General features: G+C 49.8%; 1 protein-coding gene across 1 annotated transcript; it reads right to left on the bottom strand.

Annotated features, from left to right (window-relative positions):
* Positions 1-359: 359 nt before the first annotated feature.
* On the bottom strand, positions 360-25,256 carry PPP6R1 (protein phosphatase 6 regulatory subunit 1; the record flags this gene model as incomplete). The annotated part of the gene is made up of 23 exons (XM_080704518.1): positions 360-432; positions 523-630; positions 1,125-1,206; positions 1,339-1,409; positions 1,537-1,696; positions 1,789-1,922; positions 7,452-7,621; positions 7,711-7,768; positions 8,368-8,465; positions 8,552-8,641; positions 8,778-8,863; positions 8,962-9,077; positions 9,192-9,256; positions 9,682-9,816; positions 9,906-10,058; positions 10,145-10,307; positions 10,834-10,947; positions 11,043-11,155; positions 12,882-12,947; positions 13,025-13,162; positions 13,242-13,428; positions 15,907-16,139; positions 25,197-25,256. The coding sequence occupies 23 exons, from the start codon at positions 25,254-25,256 to the stop codon at positions 360-362; spliced, it is 2,673 nt and encodes an 890-aa protein (XP_080560644.1).
* Between the last annotated feature and the right edge of the window lie 268 nt (positions 25,257-25,524).

A 25,524-nucleotide genomic window follows, 5' to 3' on the forward strand; every position in this document is an offset into this window, starting at 1 on the left:
TCAATATATATATAATATATAATATATGTCTCTCTCTCTCTTTCTCTTTCTTTCTATGTGACTCTCTATTTTTATTCTAGGAGACAAAGCTCCGTAATTTCTTTTCTCAGTGCAAATGGGGGTGGGTAGGGGCCTGTTTCCCTGGCACCAGCCTCCTGGGAGTCCAGACAATGGGAGGGACAGGGTGATAGGATCTGGGGGATGTCATGGGACCCACCCTGCCCATGGGGTCCATGGGGAGGACGGATCATCTGGCCACCACCACCACCAGACAGCTACCTGGAAACAGAGAAGATGCCACGTGAGGAACCAGTAGCCCTGTCTTGCCCACCACCCGCTGCCCCAGGCTGTGGCCACACTCACTGGGAGCTGGGGGAGATGGGCCCTCCAGGGGCAGAGCCGTTGGGCATCAGAGGCTCAAGGGCCTGGGCACTGTCAGGGGACAGAAGGGACTGGTGGTCACTTCCTGCCCCACCAGTCCCACCCCACCTCATCCCCCAAGGAGGCCGTCCCACTACTCACCACTGGCTTTGGGGAAGCCCCGAGGGGTCTGGGCTCTTTTCCCCCTCCATGGTCTGTGGGGGCTGGGCCCCAGAGGCTGGGATAGAGGTAGAGGGGTCTCTGGTTGCACTGCAGGCAAGATCAGTGTGGCTGTCAGTGGGCTACCTCACTTGTCACCTGCAGATGCTCTCACACCCTAGCAAGCCTGAGACTGCCTGTCGCTACTAGGAGTCTTAGGTAAGGGTAGGGACCACACATCCAGTAGATGCCTGAATGCCAGATACCTGAGATATCTGTGGTGATAACAGGGCATGGTGGGCCACACTGCCTGGGGACAGAGTGGTGAGCAATGTCCCATCACACTTCATGTCCTGGGGCTGTGGGATGTGCCTATGTGAGTGCCCTCTTTCCAATCCTCACTCTCACCCAGAAGCCCTGCTCCACCCTGGGGCTTCACAGGCCACAACTAGAACATGTATTTACTTAACCAAGAAACAGCACAGGGGCACAAGGTGAGGCCCAGCAGCAAGAGTGGCTCAGGGAAATGACAGCCCTGTACCCACCTGAGCAGGGAGGAAAGGGTTTCCCACCCCACATGTCCCAAATGGGAGCCCTCCAATCACCTGTCCAAGGAGCTGGGGGTGGAGCACATCCCGTGCAAGGTGGCCTGGAGGTCCTTGACACTAACCAAGGCCTGGCAAGGGGCTGTGGAAAGAGGAGAGAGGCCGGTCTCTGCTGCCATCTCCCAGCAAGCTCCAACCGAGCCAGGTAACCCCAGGTGTGCGACCATGAGGCAGCACCCAGGGCCCTGGGTGGGCAGGGTACAGGGAGGCTCACCAGAGGTCTCCGCTACTTTGCTGCCATCTGTGGCTTCCTGAGGTGCTGAGGGGAACTTGGGGTCCTGAGACCTGGGAGGGGAGAGAAGAGCCCAAGGTCATAGCTGGGGTCAGTGCCTAAGGCTAAGAGGACCATGACCTGGGGATACCTCCTGGCTTGGTTGCCAGAGCCATGCCCACCTGTCCCACCTGTGCCTACCTGAGCTGCAGGGCATCAAGGGCCGGAGGACTGGCCAGGCTCTGGGTGGGGGACACATCCAGGGGTCCCACAGAGGCTGGGGGCCCAGAGAGCAGCTCCTCATTCCCAGAGACTTGGGTATCCATAGGCACTGAGTCGAAGGTGGCTGTCCAGCTTGGGCCTGGGGCAGAAATAGGGGAGTACAGAGATAGGGTGAGCTTACAGAAGGCAGATACCCCGTGTGCACATAGCCACAAGCCACCCAATACTTACTGGGTGGTTGGGGGCCAGGTCTGGAGCAGGAGGGGGGAACGACTCCTACTCGGGCTGCCTGGCCTTCACCCTCCTCCTCGTCTTCCTCCTCATCTTCCTCCTCCTCGTCCTCGCTGTCTGTGCTGCCTCCACTCCTGCCCCAGACATCACCTCATTAGGTGGCTGTGCAGGGACAACCTGTTCCCCCTACCGCAGCCCAGGGCCCCAAGGCAGACAGATGATGACAAAGAGGTCGTGTCGAGAAGAATTTGGGGAGATTCAAGGAGCCCAGGGGTATGTATGAAGATACCAGGAGAGGCCAGTGGGCAAGGGAGTCCTGGGTCACAGGGCAAGAACCTACAAGTACTGAACAACAGCCAAGACAGTCATCCCTATCATATACTCCACGGCAGGATGGACCCTCAAAAAAACGCACTGAGACTCAGCCACAGCCACAAAGGAAGACAGACAAGCTCTCTGAGTCACCTCTGGCTGCCCAGTGCCATCCACTCCACACAGGCCTTCTCACTCTCCAGAAGAGGAGGGAGGACTTACTTTATTCTCTCCTCCTACTAGAAACTCCAGGAAGCAGAGATAGTTGGCTTTTGCCACTGCCATATCCTCAGCCCTGAGAAAAGTATGGCACCAAGAACTGCTCCAAAAGTATTAGCTGAATGTTAACTAACATACAACTCTCAACAGCCTATATTTGGAAGGCAGAGACAGGAGGATTCTCAGGTTCGTAGTCAGCCCCAGCTACTTAGTCAGGACCCCTGCAACCGAGTGAGACCTTGTTTCAAAATAAAGAATTAAAAATAGGGCTGGGGATGTAGCTCTGAGGTAGAATGTCCCTGCAGTACTGCAATAAATAACTAAATAATAAAAATGTCTTTAAAAGGCTGGGGGTGTAGTTCAGAGTTAGGATACCTGTGGGGGTCAAATCCCTAGTACCAATCAATAAACAAACAAAACACTCAAGTGAAGACTGAAGGAACCCTCTCAACCTGAAAAAGGCCTCTACAAGACCTATGACAACAGCAGACTTTATGATGAACAGCTGAATACTTATGACCAGGGGATGCCTGTTCTCAACACTCCTGCCCAACAGTGTGCTGGATCAACAGGCATCTATTGGAAAGGAAGGAATAAAACTACCTCTATCAACAAATGACATACATCTCTATATTTAAAATACTAAGGAATCCACTAAAACTATTAGCACTAATAAGAGTTCATCAAGGTTGCTGGAGATAAGGTCAATATACAAAACTTCATTGTATTTCCATACACCTAGGACAATCACAAAATGATTTCAAGAAAACTCCACTTACAATAGCATCAGAGGAAAAAAGTAATGCAAACCTTATACTCTTAAGAACTATAAAACATTGTTGGAAGAAATCAAAGACCCAAATAAACAGATAATATTTCATGTTTCTGAATCTGAAAATATGATGCTATTAAAATAACAATTCTAGCCAGGCATGGTGGCACATGCTTATAATCTCAGCATTTGAGAGGCTAAGACAGGAGGATCACAGTTTGCAGATAGCCTCAGCTACTTAGTGAGACCCTTTGCAACTCAGTGAAACCCTGTTTCAACTTAAAGAATAAGCCGGGGGTGATGGCACACGCTTGTAATCCCCGTGCTTGGGAGGTGGAGACAGGAGGATCGTGCAGGTTTGAAGCCAGCCATGCTGGCTTAAGAGACCCTGTTTCAGCTGGGCGTGGTGGCACACGCTTGTAATCCCCGTGCTTGGGAGGCTGAGACAGGAGGATCACACAGGTTCAAAGCCAGTCTCAGCAACTTAGTGAGACCCTGTTTCCAAATAAAATATAAAATAGGTCTGGGAGTATAGCCCGGAGGTAGAAAGCCTCTGGGTTCCACCCCCAGTACCACCAAAAAAAGAGACCCTGTTTCCAAATAAAAAAGCATAAAATAGGTCTGGTAGTGTGGCCCAGAGGTAGAAAGAAGGGTTCCATCCTCAGTACTACCAAAAATAAATAAATAGTAAAAAATAGGGCTGGAGGTGTAGCTCGAAGGTAGAATGCCCCTGGGTTCCATCCCCTGCACCAAAAAAAAAAAAAAAAAAAAAAAAGGTAGCCAGGAGTGGTGGCACAGTGCACTCCTATAATCCCAGTATTTGGGAAAGCTGTGACAGAGTGATTGCAGGTTTGAGCAACTTAGTGAGACTGTTTCAAAAATAAAAAAGCAGCCGGGAGTGATGGCGCATGCTTGTAATCCCCGCGCTTGAGAGGCAGAGACAGGAGGATGGTGCAGGTTCGAAGCCAGCCTCTCTGGCTTAAGAGACCCTGGAACCCCAGTACCACCACCCCAAAAAAAAAAAAAAAAAAGCCAGGCGTGCTGGCACACGCTTGTGATCCCTGTACTTGGGAGGCTGAGACAGGAGGATCACACGGGTTCAAAGCCAGCCTCAGCTAGTTAGTGAGGCTTTCAGCTACTTAATGAGGCTTTCAGCAACTTAGTGAGACCCTGTTTCCAAATAAAATATATATTTTTTTAAAAAAAGGTCGCCGGGCATGGTAGCGCACGCTTGTAATCCCCGCGCTTGGGAGGCAGAGACAGGAGGATCACCCAGGTTCTAAGACTGCCGCACGCGCTGGCTTAGGAGACCCTGCTTCTAATTAAAAATATAAAATAGGTATGGGAGTGTAGCCCAGAGGTAGAAGGGCTTCCACGAACCCCAGTACCACAAAAAAAAAAAAAAAAAGAGGTCTGGAAGTATAGCCTGGAGGTAGAAAGCCTCTGGGTGCCACCCCCAGTACCACCAAAAACAAAAATAAAAAAGCGTCAATACTATCCTATCTGACTGTCCTACAGAGTCAATGAAATCTTTATCAGAACCTCAGGTGGCTTCTTTGTTAAAAATAACAAGCTAAGCCGGGCGTGGTGGCGCACGCTTGTAATCCCCGCGCTTGGGAGGCAGAGACAGGAGGATCGAGCAGGTTCGAAGCCAGCCGTGCGCGCTGGCTTAGGAGACCCTGTTTCTAAATAAAAATGTAAAAATAGGTCTAGGAGTGTAGCCTGGAGGTAGAAGGGCTTCCAGGAACCCCAGTACCACCAAAAAAAATAAAAATAACAAAAAAAAAAAATAACAAGCTAGCTAGGTGTGGTGGTGCATGCTTGTAATCCCAGCATTTGGGAGGCTGAGACAGGAGGACCGCAGTTTGTGGCCAGCCTCAGCTACTTAGTGAGGCTTCTGCAACTCAGTGAGACCCTGTTTCAAAATAAAGAATAAAGCTGGGCATGGTGGCCCACGCTTGTAATCTCAGAATTCAGGAAGCTGAAACTAGAGGATTGTGGTTCGCAGACAGCCTCAGCTACTTAGTGAGGCCCTCCACAACTTAGTGAGACCCTGTTTCATAATAACAAATAAAACTGGGCATGGTGGTGCACACTTGTAATCCCAGCATTCAGGAGGCTGAGACTAGAGGATTGTGGTTCACGGACAGCCTCAGCTACTTAGTGAGGCCCTCGACAACTCAGTGAGACCCTGTCTCAAATTAAAGAATAAAAAATAGGGCGGAAGCTATAGCACAGAGGTCAAATGCCCCTGGGTTCCATCCCCAGACCTGCAAAAAATTAAAAAATAAAAATAAAAATTAGGGCTGGGTATAGGTATAGCTCGGAGCTAGAATGCCCCTGGGTTTTGTTCCTAGTACCTCAAAAAATAAGAAAGAAAATGACAAGCTGATTCTAAAATTCAGAGTTCGTTTGATCAAGATTGTGAAAACTATCTTGAAAAAGAAATGGGTTGGAAGACTCTTATTTTCCAATTTTAAAACCTCCTACAGCCAAGCATGGTAGCACACACCTGTAATCCCAGTACTTGGGAGTCTGAGACAGAAGGATCACAGATTCTAGACCAGCCTTGGCAACTTAGTGAGACTCTCAAGCAACCTAGTGAGGCCCTGTTTCAAAACAAAAAAATTATGAGGCTCTCAGTAACTTACTGAGACCCTGTTTCCAAATAAAAAGTAAAATAGGTCTGGGGGTATGACCTAGAGGTAAAATGCCCCTTAGTTTCATCTCCTGTACCACACATACACATAAAAAAATATAATAAAATAACATAAAATAAAAAAGCCGAGTGTGGTGGCACACGCTTGTAATCCCAGCACTTCGGAGGCTGATATAGGAGGATCACACAGGTTAGAAGCCAGCCTCAGCTACTTAGTGGGACTCTCAGAAAACTTAGTGAGACCCTGTTTCCAAATAAAATACAAAATAAGTCTAGGAGTATACCCCGGAGGTAGAAAAAAGCCCCTGGGTTCCACCCCAGTACCACAAAAAAACTTAAAAAAAAAAAAAATGCTCCCAGGTTCAATCCCCAGTATCAAAAAAGAAAAACTCAACAAAAACCCTCCTACAAAACTAAAGCAATCCAGCCAGGCATGATGATACATGCCTACAATCCTAGTACTTGGGATGTTGAGACAGGAAGATCACAGGTTTGAGGGCAGCCTCAGCAGGTAGTAAGATGTCTTCTCATGAACCTAGTGAGACCCTGTTTGCAAATAAGAAATAAAATCAGGCTGGGGATGTAGCTCAAAGGTAAAATGCCTCTGGATTCAATCCCTAGTACCCCCCCCCCAAAAAAAGCTGGAGCAATCAAGACAGTGTGATACTGGCATCAATACATACATACAGAGCAATAGAACAAAACAGAGATGGCAGAAATAAGGTACAGTCAAATGATGCAATACAACTAGCTCAAAATGAATAAAAAACCTCAAAATGCAATAGCCGGCACTAAAACTCTTAAAAGAAAATACATGAGTAAATCATGAAGCTGAATATGAGAACACCTGAGAGGCTGTTTGCAGCCTCATGATGGCAAACATTATAGCAGGTCCAACGGACCAGCCACTGCAGAACCAGCAAACCGATCAAGCCTAGTCACACAGTGGCACATCCACCACATGGCAACATGAGTGAAGTGTTGGGCAAAAGAGGTCAGACCTGAAAGGAGATACAAGCTGAGCATGCCCTATCTGAAAATCTAAAATAAAAAATGTTTCAAAATTCAAAATATTTCTGGCGCCGAGCATTTCAGATAAGGGATAATCAACCTGTATTGTAGGATTATATAAAGTAGAAAAAGCTGATCTGTGAGAGATGTCACGCAGTGGCCAGCAGAGGGCACAATGGAAACTGGGATGGTCTTAACTCCTTGATCTGAATGCTAATAAAGGGGTCTGTACTCTAGGGATTTGCACTTGTCTGTATGCATGTTATATGTTAGAAAGTTAAACCAAAATACTCTAATCTCCAAATCAAGAAACTGGGCAAAAACTTGGAGTTGTGGGCCATAACAGTAAATATACCTGGCCTGAATTGTCATCATCTTTCAGTTTCCTGGAATTAGAGAGAAGGGAAGCTGCTGAGGACCATCTTACACTCTTCATGGGGAAACATGGGCATGGGCACTCACTTGGGGGAACAAATTCCAGTGATGGGGAGACCTCACTTGCTTTCCCAGGTTGTCTTTTTCTTTCTGTAGTTTGACACATTTGAATTCAAAGTACCCCAACTAATGCACGTACCAAATACACTGTCCTGATTTTTCTCACTTGCGTCAGTTAGTCTGGCATGCTTGCAGACCCCTAGGTCCTACCAGGCAATGGGAGCTTACAAGAGGAGAAGCTGGAGGGGGACTCACCGGACACCAGGGGTCTGGCCAAAGCGGACTGCCCTCATCAGCTGACTGCCCTGCCAGGCACCAAACTCTCCATCGGATTCCCCTGAGCCCTGGCCCTCATCTTCCTCCTCCTCGTCATCAAACTGCTGGATGCGGTCCTTGTAGCATATCTCAAGCAGGTTGGCATTGGGCTACAAGTACAGGGTAGGAAGATGGGTTGTCATGCCCACGGTCCCCTCGCACCCTGTACCTGCCACAACCCAGGTTGGGCAACACTCACATTCTCATCATCAGCATTGAGGGAGAAGGTGATATTGGCTGTCTTGTCAAAAGGTGCGCTAGAAGAGAAAGTGGAGATGCAATGAGATGGTACACAGGATAGGAACCGCATAAGATGAGACCACATCCACATTTCTCCAACTCACTCAACACACAGCTGTCTACAGACAATCAAGGAGCAGCTATGGTAGCAATCCATTTTCCACATTCATCAGCTATGTGCCAGGACCTGTTTACCTGGCTGCAAATGGGCTCAGAAGCCCGGTTTAAAGGGCAGCTGTGGACATTATTGTGAAATAGAATGACACCCGAGAGGCAGTCAGCCCTTCTCCATCTGCTCCCCCACGATCTGACTGCAGGGAGCCTCACTGGTAGCAGTATTCCTCCACTTTCCACTGTGTCACTGTGGACTTAAGTCTTCTCTCACCCTCTATTGTTCACTGTGCTCCAGAGATGGTGACCTATTCTTTGTCCCCAGCATGGAAAATGCTTGTGCCTCACCCCATGGCCTTCAGCATGGGGAGGGAGATCGTGGACTGGGATTCAGTTTAATAGGAGGCAAACAAATCACACCGAGAAGTAGTGGCTGCAGGAGGCAGGACAGTGCCTGACCTCACAAAGACGCACACCCAGGCATAGCTCATGCAGCAACACTTACTTAACACTTTCTTCCTGCTCCCCAAACTCCTCATCATTAAAGCCGAAGTGGTCAATGAAGGCAGACGTCATACGTTGCATCTGGAAGTCCATAAAGGCCTGCAGGAGCCCAGAGGTTGGTGCTGGAGGGGAGCTGAGCAGAAAGAATCCCCTAACTCCCCACCCTAACACAGCCCCAGGCCCACCTGCTGCAGCACAGCCTCCTCAGGGAAGTTGAACTCCTTGAGTCGGTCATCCTCATCATCGCTAGAGGAGTGCAGGTGGTGGGTATTCACCTAGGAACAGGGTGAGGGGTTGGGGATTAGGGCATGCTACAGCTCCCAAAGGTGGGACAGCTACAGGGGAGAGGACTAGACCAAGACCAAGAGGGAGTGAAGCACAACAGCCCCTGCCAGGGACACTGGGCCTCACCAGATCCACAGTGTTTCTCTTGTTGGTCTCCGCCAGAGGTCCCGACACAAATGCCTCCCATCTCTCCTGCTGCTCGCCTGGCATCTCTACAAACATGGGGAGGGGAAAAAGGGTGTGAGGCATTTACTTGATCTCCAATACCCTTCCACTTGATCCAGTATCCCTGGGCAGCCGCAAACCTCACCCTTTAGCAGCTGCCCCAGCTGCTCAGCATTAGGCCCCTGCTCTGCATTCTGCACCAGGGCGTTGGCCACCCGTGTCAGATGGCCCATGTAGCCTTTCCTTGGACCACCACCAGACCTAGGCGAGAGCAGAGGACACAGCTGGATGGGAGGCTAGACACCAGGGTTGCCCAAGCTCCTGCCCATGTTCCCCCTGCCCCATTCCCCCTGCCCAAAGGCAGCAGACACTCACTGAACGCGGTCATTCTCCTCCCAGGATGCCAGGATTCGCTCCACCAGGCGGCAGTGCTGCAGCAGCTGTGGGGGAGCAGGGCAATGTTGGCCTGGGAGCACCGCACACTGAGGGAGCTCAACAATCGGGGTGAGGGGGTCCTTACTCAGCACGTGTACTTTACCAGGCCTCAGATTTGTGCACAGACAAGGTCAGGACAGAGACTGGGCTTTAGCCCAGCCTCAGTCTCCTTAGCTCGCCATCAATCTGGCTTTCTATAAGAACATGTGGTGTGTGCATGCATAGGTGTAGACATACACCAGGCCTCAGCCCCTCACCTGCTCATAGGCCTGACCCCAGCATCTTCACCCCCACTGTCTGCAGTACTCCCAGCATTCATGCCTCTTTGCATGTCACCATTACTTCCCACACCCAGCCTGAGGATGCCCAGTAAACAGGTGGAAAAAGGGGCAAGGTTTTCCAGAGAAGGAAGCAAGGAACCTGAGCTCACATGTTTCACGGCAGGGTTCTGGACAGGTGTCTCAGAGCTGCTATCAGGAGGGGCCCCCGAGCTCAGCATGGCACTCACACACACTTCCACTTGAGCGTGCAGGAAATTGTTGAAGACGTAGTGGAAGAAGAGGTCCTGGGGGTTGGAGGAGCACAGATTGACACCAGAGATACCCAGCCCTTGGCCCCTACTTCCCTGGCCCCCCACGCTTCTAGCCCTTGTACCAGCATGGTGTTGGGCACGTCCAGCACCAGGAGCTCCTCCATCAGGGCAGCATCGTTGGCACTAAGGGCACTGGCCAGGAGCTTAACCACATGTAATCGTGTGTTACCCAGTGGTGGGGCCAAGTTGCCCCATGTCATCTGCAGTGACTCTAGCTGTAGATACAAGAGAGGCTCAGTTCCTGAGTGCCACCTTCCCAGCCACCCCATCTCAAGGCCACACTGACCGCTGTGTCCCTCACCTGGGGAGGCTCAAGGAGGAGCTGGTGGAAGCGGCTGAGTTGTGGGCGCAAGGCATGCAGGGCACCCATGCTAGATACTGTGTTATCCAGGGCCCCCTGGGCCAGGAGCTCCAGTTGCCCATCCACACTGCTGAAGAAGTTGTTCATGGTCACAGAGTCAGACCTACAGCAGGGTAGGACCAAGGGCAGAGTGAGCCAGACAGTCCTGTGCACAGTGCACAAGAATGTGTTTGAGGAACACCACTGGAAAAGGAGCCAGCAGCTGTGCCCTGAGGGGCTGCTTATCTGCAGCCCTTTGGACAGGGCAGGGAAGAAGGCTAGTCCAGATGGAAAAGAAGCCCAGCCAGTGTCCACAGTCCACTGGACACAAGTGAGGATATGTGGGGTGAGGTACAGAGCACAAAAGGTGAAATGGGAACTGCAAGGTGGCCTCAGGGCTGGATCCTGGAGTCAAGGAGCCATTGGCAACACCTCCAACCACCTGCTTTGAGCACTTCTCAATGGAACAAGACAATTCATCTCTCAGCACCTTACTGACTGGTGCTGGGAACTTAACCAGCCATCAAGTAACAAGGTGTAAGTGCAGAGGAGTAGCATGGTGGACACCAAGACCTTTCTCTGAAGCTCTGAGGAATTGCAGAGCCATGCAAACAGGGGCAGCATGCTGTTATCTGGCCAGCACCTCTCACCTTGGCCTCCTGGGCTCCAGCAAGGTCAGCAGCACCTGGATCCCATTTACAATGACAGACTGGCTCTGCTCTCCCTCAAACATGTTGCTCAGAAGCTGCTCGATAGTCTCCTGCCTGGGGAGTAGGAGCAAGTCAAAGTGAAGGCCAGGCAGGGAATCCCCCAAGATGGCTCCCCTCCCTGGGTCTTGACACCGATTCTGCAAACCTACTTCTCCAGGGTAGCCAATAGCTGGTCAGGTTCTGGGCCATCCTGGCCTTGGATCATTAGGTCCCGGCTCAGGCGGATGATGTCACACAGGGACTGAGATGCGTTGGAATGTTGCTGGGAAAAGGGAGAGAAATAAGGACCTTCCCCACAAGCTGACTATCCAGCCCTGGCCCCTTAGGGACAAAGAAGGGTGATCACATAGACACAGGGGCATGTGCTATGAAGGACAAAGCACAGCAGCACCAAATGTTTCCAGAAAGGAGATGTCCATATACACACATATGCACAGGTAGCACCACCCACAATCAGGTGATGAATGAAAAACAAAGCTTGGTCTATCCAAGCCACAGAGTAGTACTCAGCTATGAGATGGGAATGAGACCCTGATCCATGCTGCAATGAGAGGATGAGCCTTTTGTTTGTTTTCAATACTATGATGGAACCCAAGGCCTCGTGCATGAGCTCTACCTCTGAGCCAAACCACCAAGCCCAGTACGAACCTTGAAAACACTGTGCCAGGGGAAAGAAGCCAGACACAGATTATCACATGACATATGACTCCACCTATACAAGATGTACAAGACAGGCAAATCCAGAGACAGAATGGGTCTAGTCCCATGGGCAGAGGAGCAGAAAAATTTGGGAGGCACTGCTAATGGTCACAGAGTTTCCCTCTTTTTTAGGGTTTCTTTTTTGGAGTATGAAAATACTCTAAATTTAATGTGACAGTTAAATAATACTGTGAATATTCCAAAAACCAACTACTCTTAAGTGAGTAAGTTGTACACTATGCCATTTATATCTCAATACAGCTGATTAAAAAGGGGGAAAGCCAGGCATGGTGGCACACACTTGTAACCCCAGCACTTGGGAGGCTGAGACAGGAGGATCGCACAGGTTCAAAGCTAGCCTCAGCTACTAAGTGAGGCTCTCAGCAACTTATTATGACCCTGTTTCCAAATAAATTATAAAAAATAGGGCTGGAACCTAGCGAGTGAAGAAAGCGATAAAGGAATTCTGGTTGAAGTGTTGGAAAGATTTACTGTTTACATGGGAAAGGGGGAACTAAGGTGTTAGACCTCATAGCATATTATAAAATTTTCTCCAGGAGGCTTTAAAAATTTTAATCTGGGGGGGCACCAAGAGCACATGCATATATGTCATTGTCAACATGGCTTATGTTATGATGAAAGACTATAATGCACCAATAAAAGCACAAAAAAGAAAAGGAAAAAAAAATAGGGCTGGGGGTGTAGCCCCCAGTGCCACAAAATAAATAAATAAATAAATAAATAAATAAATAAATAAATAAATAAATAAATAGGAGGAAAAACAGTGGTGGCACATGCTTGGAATCCCAGTACTTGGGAGGCTGAGACAGGTGGATCCTGTTCCCAGAAAGCCTCAGCTACTTAAGTGAGGCTCTCTGCAACTTAGTGACACCTTGTTTCAAAAATATAGAATAAAAAATAGGGCTGGGGGTGTAGCTCAGGGTAGAATCTCCCACGTTCCTTCCTAGTACCACAAGGCAGGGGTGTGTGTGTGTGTGTGTGTGTGTGTGTGTGTGTGTGTGTGTGTGTGTGTGTGTGTGTGTGTAAGCACAAGTGGAGTGCTGAGTATAACTAACAGGTGACAGCCATGGCTCAGCCTCATACCACATTCCTCAAGGGCCCCAGCCACAACTTTGGGCCCCTTAGACATCAGAACACAGCCGACAGCCTGTGCAGGAGGCGGACATACTGGTGCTCCATGCTCCTTTCTCACACTCATCTTCTAGGGAGCATACAAGGTGTGGGATGTGGGCCTGAAGGAAAAGGCTGGGGGACGCCATATCACTCACATTGTCATCCTTTGATGGGTGGATCTGTTCAATCAGCCGCTGGACGATCTTCTCCTCATTGAGCCACTGAGGGCAAGAGAGCAACGGTTGCATTAGGTTCCTAACCCCCGGCCTGCCCTCAAGCCCAGTGAAGCCCTCCTCACATTGAAGACATCTTGCCGTAGCTGAGGCCGTTCCACACAGGTAAGCAGGCGCAAGAGGAGATCCATGATGGCTGAGGTGCCAATGTGCCGCAGCAGCAGGTCCACAAAGTCATCCTTCTTGCGCAGGAAGGACACAAGCTGGGGGCACAGGACTGTGTCACAACACAGGATCTGGGATCACACCCTTCGCCCCCAAGTGCAGAGGGCAAGCAGGTACCTGGTCTGTCTTGCGGTTGATGAGGATGCCCATAACCTTGCTAAAGAAGCTGGCAAGCAGTGGGTTGAGGGTACCACTGCTCTGCAGGAAACCATAGAGCCGGTTCAGGAGGGATTCGTCTGCACCCAGAGCATCATTGATTTGGGGCACATCTGAGGTCAGGATCTCACAAGCCACGCTGGGGTACCTGGGAGGTGAGCACAGGATAGTTGGGGGCTCAGAGAGGGAGTGGGAGGCCCCGGCATCACCCTTTCACCCAGCCATGGGCCATGTCATCCAAGAAAGGGAATCAAAGGGGAAACAGGTCCTCTTTGCCTTCCATGCCCTCCCCAGACCTCCCTTAGAACCTGTTGGGGTCCCTATCACCCACAGCAATGACTAACTTAAATCAGGTCCTGAAGCTCCTGCATTTTCTGATATTAACCCACTTACCATTAACTCCTGTCTCTCCTGATGACTTCACACCTAGCCCCACCCACTGCCCCAGCTCAGGCCAACTCTCTCCTGGGTCACCATCTGGGCTCACCTCTCACACTCTACCCCCAACCTGAGTAACCTTTCTAAACCTTCCTCATCTCCTAGACCCCCTTCCTTGGGCATGCACAAGGTGCCCAACAGCCCCAGGACAAGAGTCGCTCTGCCCAGGGTGCCACCCAAGACCCTTCTGGGACCATAGCCTGCTCTAGGTCTAAACTGTAAACTGTAAAGGGCCTCAGAAGTGCCTCCCTCTCCCCGCCCTAGAAAGCAGTCTCCTTGTGACAGAAACCTCAAAGACTAGAAGGGCACAGGTGTCAAGATGGAGGCCACCTCACTATCACCTGCCCTGCTGTCAGAGACTAGTCCACAGCCCACTGGATGCAGGAGTGAGGTTAGACAGACGCCCTGAACACAGCCAGAGCAGGAGGAAGTGAAGATACCGAGTGAGGTGGGTTAACCTCTGAAACAGGAGGACACAAGGGTACACAAGGGACACTGCTAGGCCCACCAGAGGTGCCACCAGCTGCTGCAGAGGAACCACCAGGCCCTGAGCTCTACAGTTGGCATGGCACTGTGAATCCCTACTACAACAGGCAAACTGAGAAGCAGCCCTAGACCCCATCTGTCTGGTTCAAGGTGTTCAGGACAGAAAATGCAGATCAAGGCAGAGGGTGGCACCAGTGAACTGACAGAACAGACAGTAAGGGTGCAGACACTGGGAGGATCATGCAAAGCCCAGGAAGGGCAGTGGGATGAGACACAAAGCCTGTGTCCCTGACAGGGCCTGCCATTTGGTCCTGCCTCCCCTCTGGCCAGCCTCCTTCCTCCACACACAGGAAAGGGGACACGAGGGATGCCTCCTCCACCTGCAGAGCTCTGCAGGCCATACACTATGCTGGCTGCCCAGACATGTGGGTGGACAGATGTAGCTGCTGCCCTCTCAAGCTCATAGTCCTAAAGGGAAAGTAACAGAATCACAGGTGAAAAAGACTCTGGTGTGGGACTGAAGTTTTTTGTTTTGTTTTGTTTTGTTTTGTTTTTTTGCGGTACTGGGGATGGAACCCAGGGGTATTCTACCTCTGAGCTACACCCCCAGCCCTATTTTTTATTCTTTATTTTGAAACAAGTTCTCACTGAATTGCAAAGGACCTCACTAAGTAGCTGAGGCTGGCCGCAAACCCAGATCCCCCTGTTTTAGCCCCCTAAATGCTGGGATTACAAGCATGCACCACCAAGCCTGGCTTTGGAAATGGCATTTGTGTTAAACCACACCAAGAAGTCGGGTGTCCCCAGTGAGTGAGCCAAGGTCAACCTTGGTAGGACCTTGCTACTCAGTGAAAGTGAAAAGGCATCTTTCCCCATTGCAACTTAAGTGAGTCTCCAGAAAATTATGCTGGGAAAAAGCCAATCCCCAAAGGTTAACTAATAGGCGATAGTTTGTCACTTGAAAATTGTTATGAAATCTATCAATTGTGCTAAGGGGCGTAGCTTAGTGGCAAAGTACCTGCCTACTACATGCAAGGCTCTGGATTCATCCCCAGCACCAATGCCACCCCCCCCCAAAAAAATTGCATAAACAGAGACAGATTAGTGGTTGCCAAGGGTCAATGACGGGTGGGAGGTGGGTGTGGTTATAAGTGGACACACAAAGTCCTTGTGGTGACACAAGTTCAGGATGTGGTACAGATACACAGGCCTAGGAAGTTGATAAACCTACACTTGCACACACACAAGTGAGTACAAAGAAACCAGGAACCTCATGTCAGCAGGTGACAGGACTGTATCTTGTCATGATCTCACCTGTGACACCCACTATAGCTATACAAAATATCATCATGGGGGGGGGCAGCAATAGGATCTATTATTCCTACATCTGTATTTGATTCAACAGTTAACACAATAAAAACTGTACTTGGTAAAAACACCAGGACAAAAACGTAGGGGGATGGTGATCAAATAAAATGACATTGGCAAAACTCCATCCCTTGCCAAGGCTGGGGAAGGGTGGGCAGGACTCATTTCACCAGGCCCTGCGTTTCAGGTATGTCTGGAAAATCCCATCCTATGAAGCTTATAAAGAACACAACTGTACAGCAGTCTGCAGTGGGGAAGCAGTGCGACCCAGTCCTCCCTGACTCAGTTCCATTTCCCCAACTCCCAACCAGTAACTCAGTAGGGTGGGGCTCACTTATAGCGCAGCCGCTCCTCGCCGCTGTCTGGAGGTTCCTGGGTGACCCAGGCCACCATAGCCTGCAGGTGTGTGGGCTGTAGCAGGAAGTCCAGCAGCTTGCGGTTCACCACCTTGCACTCCTGTAGCACATCCTCCTCATCCAGTAGCTCCGACAGGCTCAGGTCCTCCCGCTCCAGCAACGTGTCCAGGTGCGAGCTTGTGTGCAGGTCAAACTTCCAAAACATGGCGCCCTGTGGGCAAAGACACAACCTACATGTCAGACACATCTGGGAGCCCCTGATGGATAACAGGCCAGCTATGATGGCCAAGCACCCCACTCAGGTCTTCCCTTCCCAGGGCCCAGATCCAATCCCAGTGCCCCCTCAGGTCAAGCCTAACCCCCAAGGCTGCCCAGCACCTCAGAATCCCAGTCACACATCTCCAGTCATCCGGCCATCTTCCCTGTGGTCCAGGGGGGTCACTTCACACCCAGGGACAACTGCCCTAGCCACCCTTAGCCCCATGCCTGGTAAAATCCTCAATGTAGACCACACAGGACAAAAAGAGGCCAGACACTGTACAGAGTGACCTCAGTTCCTTTCCTCACAAGCCTGTCCACATCTAGGTAGGGATGCCCTAGGAACATAGCTTGAACTTCTGGCTTTAGAGTCATGTCAACCTATTTGCTGAACAAATTCAAATGCCCAGCCTACAGGACATGGCTGCTACCCAGCCCAGCAAACCCCCCAAAGGCTGCTTGTGAGGTGTAGGTGGTAGCAAGGGAGAAAGGAAGTCTGTGAATCTTGAGGCTGTGGCCGTTGCCTGGACACCACCCACACAAACACACCCAGCCATCTTCTTGCCAGGCCTGGGACAAGGAGAGGAAAAGTGGCGCGGGGGGGGGGGTGTGCAGGCGGCACTGACCAGGATGAACCCGGGGCATGGAGAGTAAAGTGAACTGCCCATACCCAGCTCCTCAGCACCTGTGGCACAGGTAACTACTGGCAATGAGGGCAACACACAGGGGGCACCAACCAGAGGCCACACAGCACTGATGAGCCACTAACCTACACTAATGCACTGTTCCTCCCAAGAACCCACAAGGGTCCTGATTCCCATTAGAGCAGATCCAGCCTATGCTCATAGTTACTGTTCAACAACATGCACCATGTATATGACATCCAAATTACAACAGTCCCCAGGGAAGCTGTCATCACCCCACCACGCAGGATGGGAGGGACCAAAGCTGGGGTAAGCTGATGGTTTCCCAGGACTCCACAGGCCATCTGGAAAGCATCTACCACAGGCAGGTAGTGACCACAGTTCCTGCTCCTTACCTGTCTCTTCAGAGCTTCACAACCACCAAGGTAGAGACCACCTCCCCAGAGCAGGCTCCAGGCTCCCTATCTCAGGGGTGTCTCCTATAACCTCTCGCTTCCCCAAGAAAGCCCCTACATTATGTGGTAGCCCCTGACACTGAGCTGAACATAAAGAAAACCTTAAAGGATCTTTATTTTTATTTTATTTTTTTGGTGATACTGGGGGTAGAACCCAGGGGCTTTCTACCTTTGGGCTATTACTCCCAGACCTATTTTATATTTTATTTGGAAACAGGGTCTAAGTTGCTGAGAACCTAAGTAGCAGAGGCTGGCTTTGAACCTGCGCAATCCTCCTGTCTCAGCCTCCTAAGTGCGGGGGATTACAAGCGTGTGCCACCACAGCCGACTTAAAGGATCTTTAAAGATGTAGGCAGCTGGCTGTGGTGACACACAACTGTAATCCCAGTACTTGGGAGCCTGAAACAGGAGGACCACAAGTTTGAGGACAGCCTCAGCAATTTAGGAATACCTTGTTTCAAAACAAAAACATAAGCCAGGCATGGTGGCGCACACTTGTAATCCCAACACTTAGGAGGCTGATGCAAGAGGATCATGGTTTGCAGAGGACCTAAGTAGCTGAGGCTGTCAGCAAACTGCAATCCTCCCATCTCAGCCTCCCAAATGCTGGGATTACAAGCATGTGCAACCACGCCTGGCCCTGCCAACCACCTTTCTGAAGCCATTACTTCAACCAACTCATAACTACCCTACAAGGAAGGAACTGCTGGCCCTGTTTTATAGGTGAAGATACTGAAGCACACCAAGGCAATTGCCCAAGCCCAGATCTGAGGGCTGGTGAACAGTGAAGCCAACACTCAGGCCTAAAGGTGAATTTTCAGAGCAGAGCAGCTTTGTGCCAGCAAAGGCCTTACGGAACTGAAAAGTGAGTTCAAGCTGGCTGGCTCCAGCATTTGCCCTGCCTTGGGGACAGTTGGCCACAGCATCTCTGACCTGGCTCTCTCCACAAGGAGCTTTTCATTTCCAGGCCAACCTTCCTGGCCCTCAGGGGTCTTGGCAGGACACTAAGCTCTGAGTCCACCTTATACCAGCACATTGCACTTACTCAACAGGCACCTTCTAGACTGAGGGTGCAAGGCCATGGTCCTCATGCCCTTCATGGCCCAGTTGTGGCAGCACAGCTCACTCCCTGCCCAGCTTCAGGACATAGCCACTCAGACAGCTCGGCTCTCCTTCAACCTGGCATCACCAGAAATCTGGGGGCTTAACAGGGCTGCCCCATCCAGATCTCAGGTACTGCAACCCTCCGCTCACTTCTCTCCCTGCATGGCCACCATTCCAAACTCCCTGAGGTCCCTGGTTGCTCTCCACCTCACCCTCCACTAGCAGCCAGCCAAAAGGAGCTTGCTGGAGTGACAGGTCCTTAATGGCTTTCCACTGCTCTCAGACACCACCTTGAAACCTGCCCTAGCCCTTTAGCCTCTCTCAAGACACCTCCATACTAGCTCTGGTCATAGTGGCCACCTTTCTGCTTCCAGAACATGTTAAGCTTGGGTCTACCTCAATGATCCTGTCCCAATAATGGGTTTCATCTTATCTTTTGGGTCTCTTGCAAATAGTGCTACTCACAGAGGGGCCTTCCCCAACCAGACCAGCATAACTAGCCCCCAGTCCCACCTCATCCACCATTCTGTGATGGGCATTGAACCACACACTTACTGCTGTCTGGAAGCACCTCTACCACACAGTAATGATATACTTGGAGTGCACACAGGTCAACTTTAAGGATGTTCCCTCCAAATACTCCCTCCCTAGGTTACCAAGAACACCTGGGGGGGCAGCACCTAGCATGGAACATGGCAGTCTAGCAGTAACTGCTCACAAGTATTTGCTCAAAAACACATCAATCTCGAAACCATGTTGCACAAGGCTCCCATCCCTCTGGGGCAGGAGATTGCTGTACCTGTCAGGAAATCGATAAAGTCAACTCATTCCACCCCCTGGCCCTGTTCCAACCACATTTGGTGTGGAGACTGCCCAGGAAGGCTGGGGAGGGGCAGCTTGCCCTCTGCAGATGCAGTGCTGGGTGCATTTCTTCCCACATATGAAGTGAGGATGAAAGCACCCTGCTTCACAGGAAATATAGGCCAGGCCCAGTAAACTCCCTACTCTGCCCAGATGCCAGACCTCCTCAGGAGATCCTTCCCTATTTTCTATCCCACTTGATGATAAGGAATGCAAAAGGCCAACCAAGCACTTGTCATAGATGAGAAAACTAAGGCCCAGCAAAGATGACTCACCAACCCTAAGCACAGTGACTGCGGAGGTGGGGCGAGGATGAATTTCCTGACCAGGCATGCCTGGAACCAGAATAATTTCAAGGGGCAACTGCCAAATTAATCACAACTCTACTAATTTCCAGCCAAAGCCATTTGGTGGTAAGGAATGAAAAGTTCAACGTGGTGAACACACAGCCTCTTTCTACATGGGAGACTGTTTCATACAGCAGCAAGAATAGGCAGGTCAGGAAGTGGGTAAGTCAAGAGAAGGAAGCCAGGAACAAAGAGCCTCAGGTTGTAGAGTCCCATTTATATGAAATGTTCAAAACAAATTTGCGCGCGCGTGTGTGTGTGTGTGTGTGTGTGTGTGTGTGTGTTTTATTGGGGACTGAACCCAGAATCATTCTACCTCTATGCTATACCCCAGCCCTATTTTATTTTTATAGTTTGTTTGTTTTGTGGTACTGGGGATGGAACCCAGGGGCTTTCTACCTCTGGCCTACACTCCTAGACCTATTTTATTTTATTTTTGCAGGTCTGGAGATGGAACCCGGGGGCATTTGACCTCTAAGCTACACCCCCTGCCCTATTTTTTATTCTTTACTTTGAAACAAGGTCCCACTAAGTTGCAGAGCACATCACTAAGTAGCAGAAGCTGTCCTCAAACTGCAATCAGGTCTCAGCCTCCCGAATGCTAGGATTACAAGAGTGAGCCACCACGCCCAGCTCTAGACCTATTTTATATTTTAATTGGAAACAGGGTCTCACTTAAGTAGCTGGGGCTGCCTTCGAACCTGCACAATCCTCCTATCTGAGCCTCCCAAGTACTGGGATTACAAGCGTGGGCTACCACACCCAGCTCAATAAAAACTATTTACAAGGAAACAAGAGCTGCCCACAGCTACCATATTGAGACAAGGCTCAAGACTAGTGCTATATCCCAGCCAGTCTACAGCTGAAAGGGGACCAGCTGGCCTGGCCACCAAAATTCTGCTCTAGGGAACTCACCCAGCTTACCCTTTCTCTACCCTTGCCACCATCAGCCCTATGCTAAGGGGCAGGGCAGGAGCCGGGCCAAGCCAACATCTGTGGAGAACTGAGACACCTATACTTTTAGCACCTAGTCTCATTTCCACATCAAGATGAGGGGAAGAAACACAGAGAAATTGAGCCACTCAGTCATCAAGAGGCTGACCTAAGATTCTGCCCCTTCCAGACACCAGAAACTCTCACAGCTGAGGCTGACCCACTCACTTCTAAGGCACCTGTTAGGGGGCATAGGCCACTGCCCTCACCCTCAAAACTCCCTTTTTCTGATCTCACCACCTGCTTCAGGGAATACATTGGCTTCCCTCCCAAAGCTGGTGTCCCAGGGAACTGGCTTGACGCCTTCAGAACAAATCAGGAGGTGCCAGATGACATGAGGTATGAAATCCAGGGGATGGTGTGCGGGTCCCAAGAATCCAGGCAGCCCTTTCACCTCTCAACCTCAGGTCATTCCTCCAAAAATCAGAAGTAGCCTGAAACTGAGCAGTGGCTGATGGTCTTCAAACAGTGGTTCTCAGGTTCTCTAAAAAGAATAAAGATGAAAATGCAGGAGAGAAGAAGAAGAAGAAGAAGAAGAAGAAGAAGGAGGAGGAGGAGGAGGAGGAGGAGGAGGAGGAGGAGGAGGAGGAGGAGGAGGAGGAGGAGAAAAAAACTTTCTCCCAGCACATACTCTCATTCCACTCTCTGACTCCAACACCCATCTTTCCACTTAAACTCACTGGAAACCCTGGGAACTGGCAAAAGAGGTAGGTTTCACTATTATTCTACTGGGTGATTTTGGACCAAGCACTTGGCTTCTTTGAGCCTCATATCCTCAGCTGTGAAATGGGGGACACAATCCATCAGGAAGAACTGTTATGAAAATTAGCTGAGTTAAGGTAGTTAGTCCTGATACTACACATGCCGGGAAAGGGTGCGCTCCTTTCAGGCTGCCCCAGACACCACATCCAAACACTCTGGAGCAGGATGAATAGGAAACAGTCATCATCCCAAGGCCAACAGCACTCAAAACAGAAAAGCAGGAGACAGCTTGAGTGACTCTAGTACTTTTCCTCAAGTCAAATATTCAGGCAGGCACCACACACCCCGCCACCTCCACCCTTTGCAACTTTCAGCAACTTTAAGAAAACGGAAGTAACTACCACTGGTTTTTAGACAGTTTGAAAACCATGACTCTGGCAGCAAACGGAAGAGGGGGAAATTGTAAATGAGAAAGGAAGCCATTTAAAATGAAAACTACCTCTACTTTTCCTGCTGGCCCTACACTATTGCCTCTAGTTTCTTGTCTTGCTATGTTGTTCATAGCACGATGACATTAGCCACCTCTTTCAGGAGACTGCCAGCCCCACCCCTGCACCCTCCCTGGCTCTAACAGGACCTCATTGCACCTTTCATTTTGCCCCTCAAAACAGTTCTGCCTGCCAGGGAACCTATGGACCAGTCCTTTACCTGATAACCGCTTCCGAACCTGCCCTAGGCTCTAAGTACCTGGGAATGGAGGTCAACGGCACAGAGGCCTCTGGGGATAGCCACCTGAGCTGCCATGGAGCTCCATGGAGACTCCAGCATCAGGTCAAGCCCACTGTTCAGCTGGCTGTCCTGAGGAGAGAACCTGCTACCAGCAGCAGGACTGCTGGCACTCAGCTCCTTAAAAGGCTGGGCAATTCAGAGACCAAACCACGTCCCTCTAACTTCTCCCAGTGCAGTCAGCTCTTGTCCAAATCTGGAAAGGGGTTTCTGGCCGCAAGGACAGGGAGAGGGCAACAGCAACCTTACCACTACCAAACAGGTCCCACTGTGTCTACTGCTGGAGAAACCCACAGATGGCAAGGTAGGCAGTGGTGGTTCTCTGGGAGGACCAATTGGGGGAGGGGCCATGAGGGCAGAGACTGGGCCAACACACCGGAGATAATGAGGTGGGACTTCCCCATGGTTTGGGAAAGCTTGAGGGAGGGTCTTCTGATAAGAGGGCAAACAAGGTACCTTCCTCTCTGACCCCAGAATCACTGTGCCAGAGGGAGTGGCAATTCTGGCTCAACCCCAGAAGATGGAATAATTAGGAAAGAGAGAGTCTATCGACACTTGGCCAAGGACTAGGGAGGGGACTCACACGCCAGACTCATCTCCTGGACTCATCACTGGTATGGAGAAATAGAAGATAAACAGTAAACAAATTTGAAATAAACTTTGGAAAAACAGAGTTGACAAAGTGAATGTTACAGTGTAATTTGAGATGAAAAGGGCCTGGCTTACTGGGTGTAGTGGTGCATGCTTGTAATCCTGATACTTGGGAGGCTGAAAGAAGAGGTTCAGGGCCAGTTTCAGCAAGTAGTGATTCTCATCAGCCTAGTAAGATCCTGTTTCAAAATAAAAATAAAATAGGACTAGGGTATAGCTCAGAGGTAGAATACTCCTAGGTTCAATCCCTAGTGCCTTTAAAAAAAAAAAAAAAAAAAAAAAAAAAGGCCTCGGTTCAAATCTTTAACTCTCCAAGCTAAAATCTCTATGTGGCCTAGACCAAGGACTTAACCCCAGTGAGCCTCAGTTTCCTCACCTGGGAAAAACTTTATAGATGGGGTTATCACAAGATAGCCCTTCCTAGAGAGGGATCCATAAAACCAGCGTTCAAAGGAAAAGAACCAGTCTGTGTGGTAAAAAAGGGCTTGTCCCCACCAAGCCATGCTGGGCAACTCAGAAAAACATCTTATTCTCACCAGAGCGGACAGGCTCTCACCTGAAATCTTGCTACAAGTGTGGCCTGGCACTCAACATTGGAACCTCACCCAAATGCTCTCAGCCCAGCTGGGCTGCTCCTTCCACCTCCCTTCAGCTCTTTGAGCCTGACCTTCCCAGGTCCTTCAAACCTCCACATAACACCACTTCCTCCAAGAAGCCTCCCATGCCTGCTTCTACACCATCCTCTGGTCAGCCATTGAAAAACAGCATCTGAGCCTTAACTCTGTAACAGCATATTCTTCAGGCATCTGACTCCTCCTGGAAGATACCAATTTCCTAGGATCTACCATAAGTCCAGGCCCAGAGCTAAAGTTACTTGTTGGATTAAAGTAAACTGAACCCAGAGGGTGGAAGTGATCTGCAAAGGTCACTTGGTCGTAGATTTTTAAAAAAGAACAGAGGAGGGCAGTTGAGCAGGTTCTCCTGTAATTGGAAGAAATGGCAGATGATCCAACAAGAGCTAACCACCAAAAAGATAAAAGTAAATCAAAACATACAACATGCTGCACAGCCACTCACAAGTTGCAACAGAGGAGATAAGCCCAAATTATACATAATGCTCAAGCAATAAAGCAGGGTTTCTCCCCATCAGCACTAGGGGCATCTGGAGGCTAAATAGTTATCTGTGGTGAGGGGATTGTCCTGTGCACTGCAGTCTGTTGAGCAGCACCTCTAACTTCCACATGCACCCACTAGACGCTGGTAGCATGCCCTCCCCAGTTGTTTAATGGAAAACATCTTCAGATATTGCCAACTGTCCCCTGAAGAACAATCAGGTCCAACTAGAACCACTGCAGCATATATTTCAAACCAAATCCAAATAGCTACTGATTTTGATGCAGACCGTGCCTTGCATTTTGCACCTTGCATTTTGCTCTAGGCATTTACAAACATCATATTTAATCCCAGAATTACCCTACACAGAAAACACTTTAATTAAGATGAAAAGGGGGCATAGAGTATTTAACTTGTCCAATGTGTCCCTGGCTTGGAAAAGCTAGTTAGGACTGGAACCTACCTCTGTGTGACAAAAAGTCTTGCTTTAAACAATTAGCTCACAACCTAGCCTCATGTTACCAATCCTAAAACTTATCCTTGAATTTAGGCAAAATGATATATCATGGCCAAAAGGGTTTTAAAAAATAACAGCCAGGCAGGTATGGTGGTACACGCACCCTTATAATCAAAGGTTCAAAGCCAGCCTCAGCTACTTAGTGTGGCTCCCAGCAACTTAGTGAGACCCTGTTTCCAAATAAAATAGAAAACAGGTCTGGGAGTGTAGTTCAGAACACCCCCAGTACCACAAAAAAATAAAAAATAAATAAATAACAAAAGCTGGGGATATAGCTCACTGATAGAATGCCTGTTAGCCTGTGCAAAGCCCCGGGTTCTATCCTTAGCACTGAAATTAAATAAATAAATAAATAGTACAGAACTCTAAACAGCACATGCCAACTCCAACCACAACTCCCCCACTACAAAATGTATGTGTCAGGATACAGGGAGCATTTCCATGTCCATGTGTGCTGTGCACATTACTACATGGTATGGCGTATACAAATGTTAAGACAATCTCAAGTCCTTGCAACATTCACCTTGGCAGTGACGGTTAGAACCTCACCCTCAGGTTGGAAGCAATACCACTGTACAACTCTAAACAGTACCACACCTGAAAGACAAGGCAGCTTCCTATCCAGAAAGATCTTGCCTTTCAGGCAGGTGTTAATTGGTTAACACCTGTATCTTTGGTAGAGATGTGTGTACAAAAAAGCAACCAAGAAAGACCCTAACCAGAGGTCACATTCAAGTCCCTGGTACAAGAACCCTGGCAGAGCCATTCTGTCCTCTCCCCCTAAATACTTCTATACTCAACCTCACAGATGACGCGTGGTTTCTCCAATATTCCCACCTTGATGTATTTGCACGTGCTGTTCCTTCCACCCGGAAGGCCCTTCTTCCCACTTTCCATCTGTCAACTCCTACTCATCCTTCCTAGACAGAAAAAGCCACCCAACCGGCTAGTCTCACCAGTCTCTCCCGCTCTGTGGCCTCCTGAAGCAGCACCCTGAGTTACCTTCATCACAACACAAAGTAATTGTGACTGTCCAGTTCTGCCTTTGTCTCCCCAGGGACCCGCTCCACTTCAGAGCAGGGCCTGAACACTGACCCCTCCCGCCAGCCTCCCGACCCTGGACACAGCGGGCCTCATCTCTCAGAAGCAGGACCGTGCAGTGGCT

This window comes from Muscardinus avellanarius (genome assembly GCF_963383645.1).
Source record: "Muscardinus avellanarius genome assembly, chromosome: 10".
Classification (NCBI taxonomy): Eukaryota; Metazoa; Chordata; class Mammalia; order Rodentia; family Gliridae; genus Muscardinus; species Muscardinus avellanarius.